Raw genomic sequence first — 17,811 nt, forward strand, 5'->3', positions numbered from 1 at the left:
TCGCCAAACGAGAGAAATCCGCTGTTACAGTAAATCATAAAATTCCCAGATATATCCATAGATATTATTTATGTACAGTAGGATTATTTTCATGCTCGTTCACATTGGTTCAGTATAAGCTTAGTGCTGGTAATAAGCAAGATGTAAACACTAATCAAACACAAGCTAGTTTAGTTCAAGAAGTTGCATTTTTTACAGGGAATAGCCCACCCGGGTACAGGTCATCGACCTACAACGCAGCTAAGGGGGCGAAAAAATACGAGTAAAAATAAATTAAAAGTAGAAGAGAAAAATACTATATTAATCTACACCACAAAGATGCCGGAAAACCAGCTTTTTGAAGTGAGACAAATTGTATGAGTATGGAAACACAGAAGAAGGCAGAGCATTCCACAGTTTGGTTGTGTGAGGAAAGAAGAGTGTACTATAACAGGTTATTCTAGTGTAAACATGACCTTCGAAGCTGACACTTTGAATTCCTGGAACAAAATATTGATGCTGACCAGTTTTTGATGAAGGTTAAGGAGCTTCGGCATGTTTATATACGGTAGCTTCTCAGTAAACGTTACTTTGTTTACACTGGAGGGCTTTATACACATGCTACACAAACTCTGATGTATAATATTATATGCGAATAGTTATTATCTAGTACATTAATTTACAAAGTGAATGTCCTTAAAGACCACATTGTTGAAGGGTAGAAATACTTAAGAACAGTAAAACACATAGATTATAACGATAAACGTAATATTGTACAGAAAATGGTAACTCCGATGTAGTTGGAAAGTAAAGAAAGGCTGCCATAAAGTATGACACACAGGGGACTCAAAGGCAAACCTAACAGAACAACTATCATTTCGACTTTACAGAACATCTGGCTCTCTCTTACTTGTACTGTAATATTTGATTTGTATATAAATAAGTCAAGCAGCGATAAATTTACAAAATCATAAAGGTGACATTGATTTCTTTTATATCATATTAATCAGGTTTATGCTGTGGCAGTTTAAGTTGCACTAAGTACTTGAATAATGAAGATTTCCGTATTTGTTCTTGGTACATGTAGTGATTAATGGTGACTCACTCTCTCTCAACGTGACATTATACTTTCCTACGGTTTTCGCTTTCGTCCTCGATAATGTGGAAGATTATGTAACTAAGAGATAAGTGCGAGTCTGTGTTAATTAACTCGGCTTTTAAGTGCACGCGAATGTAGTTGAACACATGCGATGTAAGAATCACAAATAGTCACCAGTCACACTTCCATAAAACGTTGACGGTAATGTATATACGTACAATAAGTGTTAGCACGCACGCGCGCACACACACACGCGCACACACACACACACACACACACACACACACACACACACCCACCTATATGAGGTTGCTATGGAAAATATTCAACTTCCAACGCCATAATAAAATTTTTGGCGAGGTCAGTCCCATTCTGTACGAAAATAATACTGAAAACATTAAATTTCAGGGAAATATTCTATAATTCGGTGAAATAATATGTAAAACGTGAGTAACATATCAGCCTCAGTGAATTGATTAGTGGATAATTTTATATAAACAATACAGCTATTACAGATAAATCAATTGAAGGAAGACTCTTGAGCAAACAGGACTTACACTGGACTGAGCATGATTAACCTGGTTGGCAGGAAACTTACCTGCCATAGAAAAACAGGAGTAGTTCTTAATTCTCAACGATTCGAGGATTACTTTTTTTTATTTAAGCATAAGATAATACCTGAGATTATACGAGAGTTTATATACAGTTTCAACGCCATGTTTACGACCGCCTTAATACCGAGGGTGTAGTGAGGTCGTTAAATGTATATGTCGCATCATTAAACGGGATAATGTGAGGTGCCGGTGAGTTAGTGTTGTGATCTGGCTGGCAGTGGTATTGCTTCACACACACTCATTTGTTGGATCATAACCACCTGAAGAAAGACAAATAATCTTGAAATATTTACAGAATTAAATTACTTTTGTTTATAATATGCAATTAGAAAAAGCACAAATACACAAGCTTTATTAGGTTAAGTAATCCGTAATCAGGTGACCTGGGAAAATACTTAAAATAAGGATCATGGGTTATAAGCAGTGTGTATTGGCAGTGTTTAGAGTGGAAAACATACTTAAGTTATATTGACTTATTTAGCCAGTTGTGACAATGAGCTGAGGTTGGATGGATATATGAACAATAGGGGTTGGGTGTAAATGGGACTGCGCAGTATGAGCCAATAGGCCCGCTGCAGTTTCCTCCATTCATATGTCCTTCTTATGTTCAATATTATATATATAATTTTATTCCTCATCAATGAATTTCGGACTGCATATTGGTAGAGCACGTAAAAATATTGATGAGAATACTGACTGTTTGACTCTTTTATGGTGGGCAGAATAATAATGAATATTTGAACATAAATTAGTAGGTTTCCTATAAATACTGAACTTTAGGTGTTACCTACTCTGTGGAGCAGATTCCACAGTGAATTTGATGGAGGGGGCTAAGTTGTTCAGTAGTGGTAGAAAGGCTTTTAAGTCCTTATTACATGGCCAAAGACATATTACATCATCTACATATCTTAAAAAAAACTGCTGAAGATGTAAAATATTACTTAGTGGTTTCTTCTCAAAAAATTCCATATATTTTCTGTTACTCAATACTGGTGAAAGCGGATTACCCATCGCCATACCAAATTTATGAGCATAATATTCTCTAGTGAATTCAAATTTACAATCCTTAATACACAGTTTGATAAGTTCAACGATTTTTTTTTTGAGACGGGCAATAGAATATTCTCCAGGGAATCTGTGAGGAACTCAAGCAAATCATCAACTGGGACCTTTATAAAGAGTGATATTACATCAAAATTGACCAGTTTAAAATCATAATTAATGTGTAGGTTAAAGAGTTTATCAACTAAATCCATATTATTCTTAATATTAGAGTTTGATATATTGCCAACTATGGAGCTTAGTAAAGAAACTAACCATTTAGACAACTTATAAGTGATTGACCCAACTGAGCTAATGATGGGTCTTGCTGGGTTATTTGGCTTGTGAGTCTTGATAAGACCGCACATGTATGGCAGTGAAGAAGACGTTGAAGAAAACTGTTTACTGAGATTATCTTCACCTCTCAACAAAGGCATAAGTTTTTTGTTAAATTGAGTATTAACTGTGTTGAGAGGATTATTAATAGGCTTAGAATATGTTGCAACATCACATAAAAGGTCATTCATTTTAAATAGATAATAATCTTTGTTTAAAATCACAAAGTAATATAACTGCTTCATCTTGTGGATGATCGTATTTGTCTTCGTTGCTTCGACTATTAAGATTATTGATATAATTTCTGTATACATTTGATAGGAAAAAATAGCAATCATTAAGTGACAAGGAAATAGCTATTCTCGTGTGTCAATTACCTTCTTAGACCGGATTCCGATGCTAACAAACTTTCTTTTTTTTACAATATGAACGAAAAATATATTTCCTTCTCAGAAGTATAATTATTAGAAGCATGATATAAAATTTTTTATTTATGTAACCCTAAGATTAGAAACTGATCTTGTTTTGTGCAGGTTATTAACAAATTTCCGTGTAGTCTCGCTCTTGTATTTCCTTTTTACGCAGAAGTATGCTGGAAATAAAATAAATCGTTTTGCCTTGAAAGAGTTTTCTTTCGAGGCAAGAAAAACTATTTCTATCCTTCAGCTGAATTAAGCTCAAAACCTTGGTAAATAAAGCCACTTTATCAACATTTAATTTGCTTTATTAAGTTCCCAGTCACACATAAATAATAATAAACACAATGTCCATGTGCACTTATAAATAATGAAACATGATGGCCTTATACCTAGCTGTATATATCTCTCTGTGTGTTTACAGCAACAAGATCTTTGTTTAGAAGAAGACATGAACAGTGTTGTGCTTTAGGACGCCGAGAAGAACGTTCAGTGCGCTTCTCAACCTGGCCTGTTTACTTTCCATAGCCACCGCTACTTCCGGATGATCTTCCACCTCCAAATCCGCCACCACCTCTGCCGCCGCTGCCACTTGAAGGTGCGACGTATGTTGAGCCACCACCACCTCCTCGGCCACCGCCTCCTCGGCCACCACCTCCTCGGCCACCACCACCACCTCCTCGGCCACCGCCTCCTCCCCCTCTGCCGCCTCCACCTGAAGGAGCACTGTATGTTACTCCTCCACCTCCGCCTCCACCTCCGCCGCCTCTGCCACTTGAAGGTGCGACGTATGTTGAGCCTACCCTCCTCAGCCACCGCCTCCTCGGCCACCACACTCCTCAGCCACACCTCCTCAGCCACCGCCTCCCTCCCCTCTACCGCCTCCCACCTGAAGGAGCACTATGTTACTCCTCCACCTCCACCTCCACCTCCACCACCACTTTGCCACTTGAAAGAGTGCGACATGTGAGCCACCACCTCCTCCTCGGCCACCACCTCCTCAACCACCACCTCCTCCCCCTCTACCACCACCTGAAGGAAGCACCTTGTATTACTCCTCCAAATCCGCCACCACCTCTGCCGCCGCTGCCACTTGAAGGTGCGACGTATGTTGAGCCACCACCTCCTCCTCGGCCACCGCCTCCTCGGCCACCACCTCCTCGGCCACCGCCTCCTCGGCCACCGCCTCCTCCCCCTCTGCCGCCACCACCTGAAGGCGCACTGTATGTTACTCCTCCACCTCCGCCTCCACCTCCACCACCGCCTCCACCTCCACAATGTCCTCCGGTTACACCACATCCGCCTCCGGCTCCTCCGCCGCCACGTGTTGGGGGTAAGTATGAACCGCCTCCACCTCCGCCTCCACCTCCACCACTTCCGCCGAAATCAGCAGAACAGAAAGCCGCCATAACGGCCAGGCAGAGCCCGGCATAACCGACCTTCTGTAAGAAATAGAAAGAATGTTACTTATTGTTTACTGAGTCTGTGAGTCACTCTAACATAATGATGGGCTTCAACAAGAGTGATTTTTCTTGGTATAAAGTTAAACTGCATTAATTTGTATTGTTTTTATCAATATTAGAAATAATATCATGTGCTAAAGTTACATAATGGTTGTATACACATGGAATTAGGGGATAATATAGAGAAATAGAGTTGCAAATTATTATATACAGATTGGTAGAGGGAGATTATTGGGGAAAGAGAAATATTTGATATACAAGAAAATACCGAGAGCTTCTTACCATGTTGATGGTGTGTTAAAGCAAGTTGCTGATGCTCTGTTGAGAGCCTGACTGACACGTCGCCTTTTATACGGGTTCTTGTTGCTGTGGTGCCGTTGGAGGTTCAAGGAATGACTTGAACATTCACAGCTAACATTACAAAGACCTCATTATTATCTTCTCTGCCCTTGACCAAAATCACCTCACACACTACTGCTCATGGATGGGTCCATGGCTCTGATCATAGCCGGAGTGAGAAAGATTAATTGTAAGATTTTAACGGTCTGTGTGAAAGCCACTTGTTCACTCTCGCTGTTTTATTTTTTGTCATGTAAATATGTACCACTTAACATACTGTATATACTCGGATATTAGGCCTTAAAAAGTAACTGACTTTATGGCCGACAAAAAAACGTTTTGATATTATTACTTTAAGTTAATGAAAATTAATTCGTATATATCCAAATTTGTACAGTTTAAATCATTTCGCCATTGACAATTAGGAGATACAGAAATTAAATCTAAATAAATTTAGGTAACGTTTGGTTAGGTTAGGCTGGTTAGGTTTTTTGTGCATTTATTCATATATGATAAGGCTCATGATCGTTTATGGCCATTCAAAAGGTTCTATAAAACAAACAAACAAGCAAACTAATCCAAACGTACGTACGTGTGTGTGTGTGTGTGTGTGTAGGGGGGGGAGGGGAGGGAACAGGGTGGTGAAATGCGTCTAGTGTGGCAGCATTATGTTTGTGTTAAGGTGCAAGCTCTGCTTGCTCCACCTCGCTTTCAGCTGCAGCCGCTAGCTAGCGTTCGTGGCGAACAGGGAAGCAACTTCTATAAGTCATCCCTCCCCAGTACAGAGCCTCCTCACCATTAAGACTCCTGTTGTTCCTCCTCGTGGCATCACACGGTAACTGGGTGCCCCGTGGGCCCAGGCTAGACCAGCAGGGGATCTCGGAGTATCAGTGGGCCCCAGAGGGACGGCGCATAGGCCCACTGGCATGTGGACACGTTCTGGCGCCTACCAGTTATTGCCCCGCTGCCTTGCGGATTAACCTTGGTAGGTATAAGGCTACGGGAGTAAACCCTGAACGAAAAATCTGTGGTGGAGCCCCGCATCAGGCAGACATGCTTACAGAGCTCCAACAAGACCCCCAACGGCGGTAGAGCCGGAAGAGGTGACCAACATAGAAACCCAGCGACTACAGTGGCAGACGAAGGCAATGCCTAATGGACAGGCTACTAAGGCGAAACCCAACAAACTGGGCTATCAGCAGTCCATTACAGCTCTCCCTCTCCCCAGTCGTTGCAACACTTGCACCACTGGATCAGGAAAAGGAAGAGCCAAGATGTGTGGTTGCAGCCTGCGCTCCTGCCTCACCACATAAATCACCGTACACTTAGCCGTCATCCAGGTCATCATACCTCTCATCATCATCAAAACCCCTATAGCCCCAAAAGTCCTATGGCGACGGACGAGTGGCGACGGGGACAGGCAGAGATGACTGCCATGAGTCTCTAGTCACAACTCTGCACATGGGTGGCACAGATAAGATGGTCGTTTATGCACTGGGATCTAGGCAGCAGTGCAATCCGGTCCTGTCTGTGCGACTGAGCAGCCCTTTCGAGGAGCCACTCTGCTCAGCCCACACGGGGAGGGGGCTAGAAAAGGTGCCCTAGACATCGCCTGAAGAAAAACCCAACCTGAATGGGCAACCGCACCCAGAAAGGTCATCCTAATGCGGTCGAAAACACAATGAAAATCACAGATCTAACCAAAAACAAACCATACAACCTCTTATGGTCGCTGCATGGAATGTCAGGACCCTTCTGGATACTGGATACTGCCCTTGTGGGAACCTCCTAAAAGGGGTCTCGCTCTACCTTCTTCTGGAAGGGTAAGCCTGCTGTGGGGAGAAACCGCATTTAAGGAGTTGGCTTTGCCATCCACCAACGCATCCTACACAAGCTAACTGAAATGCCTATTGGGATCAACGAGCGCCTCATGACACTTCAAGCCCCACTGAATCACCCATGTCATGCCTTTTTCTTTAGTGCATACGCCCCATCACTGGATGCAGAGAATAAAACAAGGAGGCCTTTTACGCTGACCTCGACAGAGTGCTAACCTCTATCCCCAGAGAAGATAAGGTTGTGCTCCTTGGCAAATTCAAAGCCAGAGTTAGCAGAGATGCTAACATTTGGCAGGAAGCCATAGGCAGAATTGGACTTGGGAAGTGTAATCTTAACGGCCTACTCCTCCTCAGCAAGTGTGCTGCACACATCCTCACTATCACCAATACCTTGTTTTGGCAGTCCGACAAATTCAAGGGTTCGTGGCAACACCCACGATCCAAACACTGGCATCTCATTGACTACATCATTGTCAGAGAAAGATATCGCCGAGATGTCCTCATCACCCGTGCCATGCATAGCTCAGACCACTGTGACACTGGTCATCGACAAGTCAGAGCCAAGCTCACTTCATGTCGCCTCAAAACGGCGAAGGCAGCAAATATGCAGAAGAGGTTTTAATACTAAGCGTCTGGAGGAATCAGCAGTAGCACATGCTCTCAAGAGAGCAGCTGGAACATGGGCTTATAAAATACCCAACAGAAAACAATGAGAATCCCAGTGCCGAATGGGATACTCTCAACACTGTTATGACATAAACCTGCAGAGAGACCTTCGGCCAGATCAAAATAACACATCAGGACTGGTTTGATGACAATGACCCAGCAATCAAAGTAGTCATCGATGATAAACGTGCTGCTTTTACTGACTGGCAAAGCAACCCTCAGTCTCGGACCAAAGCTGATACCTTCCGCAAGAAGAAAGAGGCTGCCTAGCGGGAACTTCGCAATCTAAAGAATGACTGGCTTAAAAATAAAGCATGTGAAATACCAAAAATTGCAAATCACCACAAGATCCGTGAATTTTTCCAATCCATTAAAACATTTTACGGGCCAATCACTCGTTGCGCAGCCCCCCTCAGCTCATCTGACGGTAATTTCATAATTAAAGACGATGAAGGCCTCGTTCAGCACTGAAAAGAGCACTACCATTCACTGCTCAACCGAAACACCAATGTGGATGTCCTGACTATCGAGCAGGTTCCTCAGCATCCACAGCTGATCCACCTCAGCTATCCTCCATCCCTGGATGAGGTAGCTACTACCATCAAGCAGATGAAAAATATTAAAACCTAAGGGCTTGATATAATTCCCAGCCGAGGTGTATAAAGCAGGAGGACCTCTGCTTCACCAGCCGTGTCTACTCTCTCCTGGAGAATATATGGGAAATGGAGGAAATCCCCCAAGCTCATAAAGATGCCACCATTGTCAACATTTATAAGAATAGGGGAGACCGGTCAGACTGTGGCAACTACCGCGGAATCTCGTAGCTCTCCGTACCTTGCAAGATTATCGCCAGAGTCCTCCTAAACAGACTTTTTCCTGAAGCGGGAAAATTCCCTTCAGAATCACAATGTGGTTTCAGACCATCACGTGGCACCACTAAAATGATCTTCGCTGCCCGCCAGATACAGGAAAAGCGCAGAGAACAGCGTTGTGACCTGCACATGCCTTTCATCGACCTAACCAAGGCCATCGACTCGGTCAACAGAGAATCCCTCTGGTGGACCCTCAGCTGTTTTGGCTGCCCACCAAAATTCATCGCCATTGTGAGGCAACTCCACGATGGTATGGACGGCAGTGTCCTGTACAATGGCACCAAGTCTGAGTTCTTCCCCATCCAAACTGGGGTTAAACAAGGGTGTGTACTGGCACCAACTGTCTCTTCCATTTCCTTGGCTGTCGTCCTTACTCGTGCCATTGCCAATTTAGCTGGCGGGGTGGACATCCAGTACCGACTTTTTAACATAAGGCGACTCCAGGGAAGAACTAAGGTGTCGGCAGCTTCTATTACTAAACTTCAGTATGCAGACCACCTCACCCTTGTTGCTCACTCTGTACACGATGTACATGAGATCCTGAACACCTACGCAGATGCGTATGCACACTTCGGCTTTGAGGTGAATGTACGTAAGACTCAGATTCTCTTTCAACCTACCCCTGGTTCAGCCACACCTCCAACATCCATCCATCTTCACGGTACTACCCTCTCTAATGTTACCCACTTTCGGTATTTCGGCTCCCACCTGTCCACCACTGCAGACATTGATGAAGAGATTCAGCATCGGATCAGATGTGGATGAAAAGCCTTTGGCAGATTCCGAAACCGTGTCTTCAGATGTAGGGTGCAGAAATTATCTACAAAGCTTCACGTATATCGAGCTATATGGCAGTGAGACATGGGTCACATACAGGAGGCACTTAATGGAACTTGAAAACTTTCACCATCTGTAGGAGCACCGAGGCTACCATTATCAATTAACAACTAAGCTGGACTGGCCATGTTACCCGCATGGATGACAGTAGAATGCCAAAGCAATTTATTTACAGTCACCTAACGAATAGTAAACGTAACGCCAGCGAGTAATTGAAAAGGTATAAGGATAGTCTTAAGACAAAACTGCCAAATCGACTCCCTCACCTGGGAGTCAATTACTCCACATCGTAACGCTTGGATGAGCACCACGCGAGACGAGTGTCAACACTTTCGAGTTAGCCCGACTGCAAACCGAGGCAGACAAGCGCCCACACCGGAAAGACGCTACCACCACCCCTCCCGTACTAGATGCGGCCCTTCACATGTGCAACGAATGTGGATGACCCTGAGGGACCCGTATCGGCCTCTTTAGTCACCTCAAAACTCACCAACCTAGGTGACAAACTTAATAACTCATATCATTGAATTACAGCTGAATGATCGTCATTCTCGATTCTGATGGTCAGGGCATGCTGTAAAGGTCAAAGATCAACGGGAGGGTTAAAAGCCAATAACGTTCAAGACACGATATTTTGGAGGTAGTGTGGTGGAGGCATCTTTCCAAAAACACATTGACGGAGTATTTAAAAATATATAATGTTGTGTCATACTTGCTGTCTCAAAGCGTCTTCCGAATATCTCAATGTCATATATAATATGTAATTTGTTTTATAAGTAAACAAAAGATATAAATTTGTTTGTTTTGGTCAGGTTATCCCTTACAGTAATAATGGTGCAAAGCTGAATTCACAAATTAAAGAAGTAAAGTAATTAACACATGATAGAACATATTTTCTTTTTTCGTTACAACGAATTACTCTCGGAACTTCCGCCGGTAAAGGATGAAACATATAAATGGTTGCCACCACTTGGACTAACAGAAACATCGTATATTTTACCTTTTTTTGTAATTCTCTTACGCTGAAATTTTCATATATTTCCAAAACCTCATAATCATATGACAGTATTAACAGATTTTGTGTTGTCTCACTATAATATTTTCTTTCACACAGAAGTATGTTGGAAATAAAATAAATCGTTTTGCCTCGAAAGAGTTTTCTTTCAGATGAATTAAGCTCAAAAACTTGGTAAAAAAAGTCACTTTATTAACATTTAATTTGCTTTATTAAGTTCCCAGTCACACATAAATAATAATAAACACAATGTCCATGTGCACTTATAAATAATGAAACATGATGGCCTTATACCTAGCTTTATATATCTCTCTGTGTGTTTACAGCAACAAGATCTTTGTTTAGAAGAAGACATAAACAGTGTTGTGCTTTAGGACGCCGAGAAGAACGTTCAGTGCGCTTCTCAACCTGGCCTGTTTACTTTCCATAGCCACCGCTACTTCCGGATGATCTTCCACTTCCAAATCCGCCACCACCAGATGACCCACCTCTGCCACCACCAGATGATCCACCGTAGCTGGTACTAGAGGATCCACCGCGACCACCTCCAGATCCACTACGACTACCTCCAGAACCACTTCCAAATCCACCTCTGCTCCCACCAGATGATCCACCATAGCTAACGCTCGAGGATCCACCGCGACCACCTCCAGATCCACCTCCAAATCCGCCTCGACTGCCACCAAAACTGCCTCCGAATCCACCACCACCAGATGATCCACCGTAGCTGGTACTAGAGGATCCACCGCGACCACCTCCAGATCCACTTCGACTACCTCCAGAACCACTTCCAAATCCACCTCTGCTCCCACCAGATGATCCACCATAGCTAACGCTCGAGGATCCGCCGCGACCACCTCCAGATCCACCTCCAAATCCGCCTCGACTGCCACCAAAACTGCCTCCGAATCCACCACCACCAGAGGACCCACCTCTGCCACCACCAGATGATCCGCCGTAGCTGGTACTTGAGGATCCACCGCGACCACCTCCAGATCCACCTCCAAATCCGCCTCGACTGCCACCAAAACTGCCTCCGAATCCACCACCACCAGAGGACCCACCTCTGCCACCACCAGATGATCCGCCGTAGCTGGTACTTGAGGATCCACCGCGACCACCTCCAGATCCACCTCCAAATCCGCCTCGACTGCCACCAAAACTGCCTCCGAATCCACCACCACCAGAGGACCCACCTCTGCCACCACCAGATGATCCGCCGTAGCTGGTACTTGAGGATCCACCGCGACCACCACCAGATCCACCTCCAAATCCGCCTCGACTGCCACCAAAACTGCCTCCGAATCCACCACCACCAGAGGACCCACCTCTGCCACCACCAGATGATCCACCGTAGCTGATACTAGAGGATCCACCACTGCCAAAGCCAGCTCCAAATCCACTGTTACCAAAGGACACGCTGGAACCACCTCCAAATCCGCCACCACCTCTGCCGCCGCTGCCACTTGAAGGTGCGACGTATGTTGAGCCACCACCTCCTCCTCGGCCACCGCCTCCTCGGCCACCACCTCCTCGGCCACCGCCTCCTCGGCCACCGCCTCCTCCCCCTCTGCCGCCACCACCTGAAGGCGCACTGTATGTTACTCCTCCACCTCCGCCTCCACCTCCACCACCGCCTCCACCTCCACAATGTCCTCCGGTTACACCACATCCGCCTCCGGCTCCTCCGCCGCCACGTGTTGGGGGTAAGTATGAACCGCCTCCACCTCCGCCTCCACCTCCACCGCTTCCGCCGAAATCAGCAGAACAGAAAGCCGCCATAACGGCCAGGCAGAGCCCGGCATAACCGACCTTCTGTAAGAAATAGAAAGAATGTTACTTATTGTTTACTGAGTCTGTGAGTCACTCTAACATAATGATGGGCTTCAACAAGAGTGATTTTTCTTGGTATATAGTTAAACTGCATTAATTTGTATTGTTTTTATCAATATTAGAAATAATATCATGTGCTAAAGTTACATAATGGTCGTATACACATGGAATTAGGGGATAATATAGAGAAATAGAGTTGCAAATTATTATATACAGATTGGTAGAGGGAGATTATTGGGGAAAGAGAAATATTTGATATACAAGAAAATACCGAGAGCTTCTTACCATGTTGATGGTGTGTTAAAGCAAGTTGCTGATGCTCTGTTGAGAGCCTGACTGACACGTCGCCTTTTATACGGGTTCTTGTTTCTGTGGTGCCGTTGGAGGTTCAAGGAATGACTTGAACATTCACAGCTAACATTACAAAGACCTCATTATTATCTTCTCTGCCCTTGACCAAAATCACCTCACACACTACTGCTCATGGATGGGTCCACGGCTCTGATCATAGCCGGAGTGAGAAAGATTAATTGTAAGATTTTAACGGTCTGTGTGAAAGCCACTTGTTCACTCTCGCTGTTTTATTTTTTGTCATGTAAATATGTACCACTTAACATATTGTATATATTCCCAGCCGAGCTGTATAAAGCAGGAGGACCTCTGCTTCACCAGCCGTGTCTACTCTCTCCTGGAGAATATATGGGAAATGGAGGAAATCCCCCAAGCTCATAAAGATGCCACCATTGTCAACATTTATAAGAATAGGGGAGACCGGTCAGACTGTGGCAACTACCGCGGAATCTCGTAGCTCTCCGTACCTTGCAAGATTATCGCCAGAGTCCTCCTAAACAGACTTTTTCCTGAAGCGGGAAAATTCCCTTCAGAATCACAATGTGGTTTCAGACCATCACGTGGCACCACTAAAATGATCTTCGCTGCCCGCCAGATACAGGAAAAGCGCAGAGAACAGCGTTGTGACCTGCACATGCCTTTCATCGACCTAACCAAGGCCATCGACTCGGTCAACAGAGAATCCCTCTGGTGGACCCTCAGCTGTTTTGGCTGCCCACCAAAATTCATCGCCATTGTGAGGCAACTCCACGATGGTATGGACGGCAGTGTCCTGTACAATGGCACCAAGTCTGAGTTCTTCCCCATCCAAACTGGGGTTAAACAAGGGTGTGTACTGGCACCAACTGTCTCTTCCATTTCCTTGGCTGTCGTCCTTACTCGTGCCATTGCCAATTTAGCTGGCGGGGTGGACATCCAGTACCGACTTTTTAACATAAGGCGACTCCAGGGAAGAACTAAGGTGTCGGCAGCTTCTATTACTAAACTTCAGTATGCAGACCACCTCACCCTTGTTGCTCACTCTGTACACGATGTACATGAGATCCTGAACACCTACGCAGATGCGTATGCACACTTCGGCTTTGAGGTGAATGTACGTAAGACTCAGATTCTCTTTCAACCTACCCCTGGTTCAGCCACACCTCCAACATCCATCCATCTTCACGGTACTACCCTCTCTAATGTTACCCACTTTCGGTATTTCGGCTCCCACCTGTCCACCACTGCAGACATTGATGAAGAGATTCAGCATCGGATCAGATGTGGATGAAAAGCCTTTGGCAGATTCCGAAACCGTGTCTTCAGATGTAGGGTGCAGAAATTATCTACAAAGCTTCACGTATATCGAGCTATATGGCAGTGAGACATGGGTCACATACAGGAGGCACTTAATGGAACTTGAAAACTTTCACCATCTGTAGGAGCACCGAGGCTACCATTATCAATTAACAACTAAGCTGGACTGGCCATGTTACCCGCATGGATGACAGTAGAATGCCAAAGCAATTTATTTACAGTCACCTAACGAATAGTAAACGTAACGCCAGCGAGTAATTGAAAAGGTATAAGGATAGTCTTAAGACAAAACTGCCAAATCGACTCCCTCACCTGGGAGTCAATTACTCCACATCGTAACGCTTGGATGAGCACCACGCGAGACGAGTGTCAACACTTTCGAGTTAGCCCGACTGCAAACCGAGGCAGACAAGCGCCCACACCGGAAAGACGCTACCACCACCCCTCCCGTACTAGATGCGGCCCTTCACATGTGCAACGAATGTGGATGACCCTGAGGGACCCGTATCGGCCTCTTTAGTCACCTCAAAACTCACCAACCTAGGTGACAAACTTAATAACTCATATCATTGAATTACAGCTGAATGATCGTCATTCTCGATTCTGATGGTCAGGGCATGCTGTAAAGGTCAAAGATCAACGGGAGGGTTAAAAGCCAATAACGTTCAAGACACGATATTTTGGAGGTAGTGTGGTGGAGGCATCTTTCCAAAAACACATTGACGGAGTATTTAAAAATATATAATGTTGTGTCATACTTGCTGTCTCAAAGCGTCTTCCGAATATCTCAATGTCATATATAATATGTAATTTGTTTTATAAGTAAACAAAAGATATAAATTTGTTTGTTTTGGTCAGGTTATCCCTTACAGTAATAATGGTGCAAAGCTGAATTCACAAATTAAAGAAGTAAAGTAATTAACACATGATAGAACATATATTCTTTTTTCGTTACAACGAATTACTCTCGGAACTTCCGCCGGTAAAGGATGAAACATATAAATGGTTGCCACCACTTGGACTAACAGAAACATCGTATATTTTACCTTTTTTTGTAATTCTCTTACGCTGAAATTTTCATATATTTCCAAAACCTCATAATCATATGACAGTATTAACAGATTTTGTGTTGTCTCACTATAATATTTTCTTTCACACAGAAGTATGTTGGAAATAAAATAAATCGATTTGCCTCGAAAGAGTTTTCTTTCAGATGAATTAAGCTCAAAAACTTGGTAAAAAAAGCCACTTTATTAACATTTAATTTGCTTTATTAAGTTCCCAGTCACACATAAATAATAATAAACACAATGTCCATGTGCACTTATAAATAATGAAACATGATGGCCTTATACCTAGCTGTATATATCTCTCTGTGTGTTTACAGCAACAAGATCTTTGTTTAGAAGAAGACATGAACAGTGTTGTGCTTTAGGACGCCGAGAAGAACGTTCAGTGCGCTTCTCAACCTGGCCTGTTTACTTTCCATAGCCACCGCTACTTCCGGATGATCTTCCACCTCCAAATCCGCCACCACCAGATGACCCACCTCTGCCACCACCAGATGACCCACCTCTGCCACCACCAGATGATCCACCGTAGCTGGTACTAGAGGATCCACCGCGACCACCTCCAGATCCACTACGACTACCTCCAGAACCACTTCCAAATCCACCTCTGCTCCCACCAGATGATCCACCATAGCTAACGCTCGAGGATCCACCGCGACCACCTCCAGATCCACCTCCAAATCCGCCTCGACTGCCACCAAAACTGCCTCCGAATCCACCACCACCAGATGATCCACCATAGCTGGTACTAGAGGATCCACCGCGACCACCTCCAGATCCACTTCGACTACCTCCAGAACCACTTCCAAATCCACCTCTGCTCCCACCAGATGATCCACCATAGCTAACGCTCGAGGATCCGCCGCGACCACCTCCAGATCCACCTCCAAATCCGCCTCGACTGCCACCAAAACTGCCTCCGAATCCACCACCACCAGATGATCCACCGTAGCTGGTACTAGAGGATCCACCGCGACCACCTCCAGATCCACTTCGACTACCTCCAGAACCACTTCCAAATCCACCTCTGCTCCCACCAGATGATCCACCATAGCTAACGCTCGAGGATCCGCCGCGACCACCTCCAGATCCACCTCCAAATCCGCCTCGACTGCCACCAAAACTGCCTCCGAATCCACCACCACCAGAGGACCCACCTCTGCCACCACCAGATGATCCGCCGTAGCTGGTACTTGAGGATCCACCGCGACCACCACCAGATCCACCTCCAAATCCGCCTCGACTGCCACCAAAACTGCCTCCGAATCCACCACCACCAGAGGACCCACCTCTGCCACCACCAGATGATCCACCGTAGCTGATACTAGAGGATCCACCACTGCCAAAGCCAGCTCCAAATCCACTGTTACCAAAGGACACGCTGGAACCACCTCCAAATCCGCCACCACCTCTGCCGCCGCTGCCACTTGAAGGTGCGACGTATGTTGAGCCACCACCTCCTCCTCGGCCACCGCCTCCTCGGCCACCACCTCCTCGGCCACCGCCTCCTCGGCCACCGCCTCCTCCCCCTCTGCCGCCTCCACCTGAAGGCGCACTGTATGTTACTCCTCCACCTCCGCCTCCACCTCCACCACCGCCTCCACCTCCACAATGTCCTCCGGTTACACCACATCCGCCTCCGGCTCCTCCGCCGCCACGTATTGGGGGTGAGTATGAACCGCCTCCACCTCCACCGCTTCCGCCGAAATCAGCAGAACAGAAAGCCGCCATAACGGCCAGGCAGAGCCCGGCATAACCGACCTTCTGTAAGAAATAGAAAGAATGTTACTTATTGTTTACTGAGTCTGTGAGTCACTCTAACATAATGATGGGCTTCAACAAGAGTGATTTTTCTTGGTATAAAGTTAAACTGCATTAATTTGTATTGTTTTTATCAATATTAGAAATTATATCATGTGCTAAAGTTACATAATGGTCGTATACACATGGAATTAGGGGATAATATAGAGAAATAGAGTTGCAAATTATTATATACAGATTGGTAGAGGGAGATTATTGGGGAAAGAGAAATATTTGATATACTACAAGAAACTACCGAGAGCTTCTTACCATGTTGATGGTGTGTTAAAGCAAGTTGCCGATGGTCTGTTGAGAGCCTGACTGACACCTCGCCTTTTATACGCTGCTGGAGGGTCAAGGGATGACTTGAACATTCCCAGCCAACGTGACAAGGAGTCCTCATTATTATGTTTTCTGCCCTTGACAAATATCACCACATACACACTGCTGTTTATGGGCTTTGATCATAGCTGGAGTGGGATATGTTAGTTAGAGGCGTATTAATCACTCACTCAGGAGGTATCAGGTTCAAAGATGAACGGCACCTTATTAAATGATTTTCCCAATGTTGAGAAACCATAATTTGTGAATCCAACTGGATTTTAAGACTACGAATGTGACTGTTGATTGAAATTACTAAGGAGGATAGAACTGTTATTGAAATTCACCAAATCGAGCTTTGACATGTTCATCACATCCCATCACTCTATTGTTTGCTCGTTTAAAACAGAAAAATTACTGTTGTTTTGCAAATGAAGACAGAATAAATGAATGAAAACAAAACAAAATAATAGTCAGCATTATTGTCGGTTAAAAAAAGTGTTATCATTGTGGACGGTTGAATATAAGTCATGAGGATAACTACAAATATCTCAAATATAATTAGCTATGAAAAGATTAACGTAGAAAAGTACACTTGAAATAATAATTGTAAATACAAAACATG

The 17,811-nt window shown here is 44.7% G+C and overlaps 1 protein-coding gene and 1 long non-coding RNA gene across 2 annotated transcripts; both read right to left on the bottom strand.

The window, feature by feature from the left end:
• Window positions 1–4,001: 4,001 nt before the first annotated feature.
• LOC121862465 lies at window positions 4,002–5,309 on the bottom strand. The gene is made up of 3 exons (XR_006088237.1): window positions 5,231–5,309; window positions 4,561–4,927; window positions 4,002–4,059 (listed from the first exon to the last, which is right to left on the bottom strand). It is a non-coding gene; the product is annotated as an uncharacterized LOC121862465 (long non-coding RNA).
• A 5,398-nt stretch (window positions 5,310–10,707) lies between these two features.
• On the bottom strand, window positions 10,708–16,796 carry LOC121862676 (loricrin-like). Its single transcript, XM_042360998.1, has 2 exons — window positions 15,557–16,796; window positions 10,708–11,963 (listed from the first exon to the last, which is right to left on the bottom strand). The coding sequence occupies exons 1-2, from the start codon at window positions 16,794–16,796 to the stop codon at window positions 10,933–10,935; spliced, it is 2,271 nt and encodes a 756-aa protein (XP_042216932.1). The 3' UTR covers window positions 10,708–10,932.
• Window positions 16,797–17,811: the final 1,015 nt, after the last annotated feature.

This window comes from Homarus americanus, unplaced genomic scaffold, assembly GCF_018991925.1.
Source record: "Homarus americanus isolate GMGI-L3 unplaced genomic scaffold, GMGI_Hamer_2.0 scaffold31037, whole genome shotgun sequence".
NCBI classification, from domain to species: Eukaryota; Metazoa; Arthropoda; class Malacostraca; order Decapoda; family Nephropidae; genus Homarus; species Homarus americanus.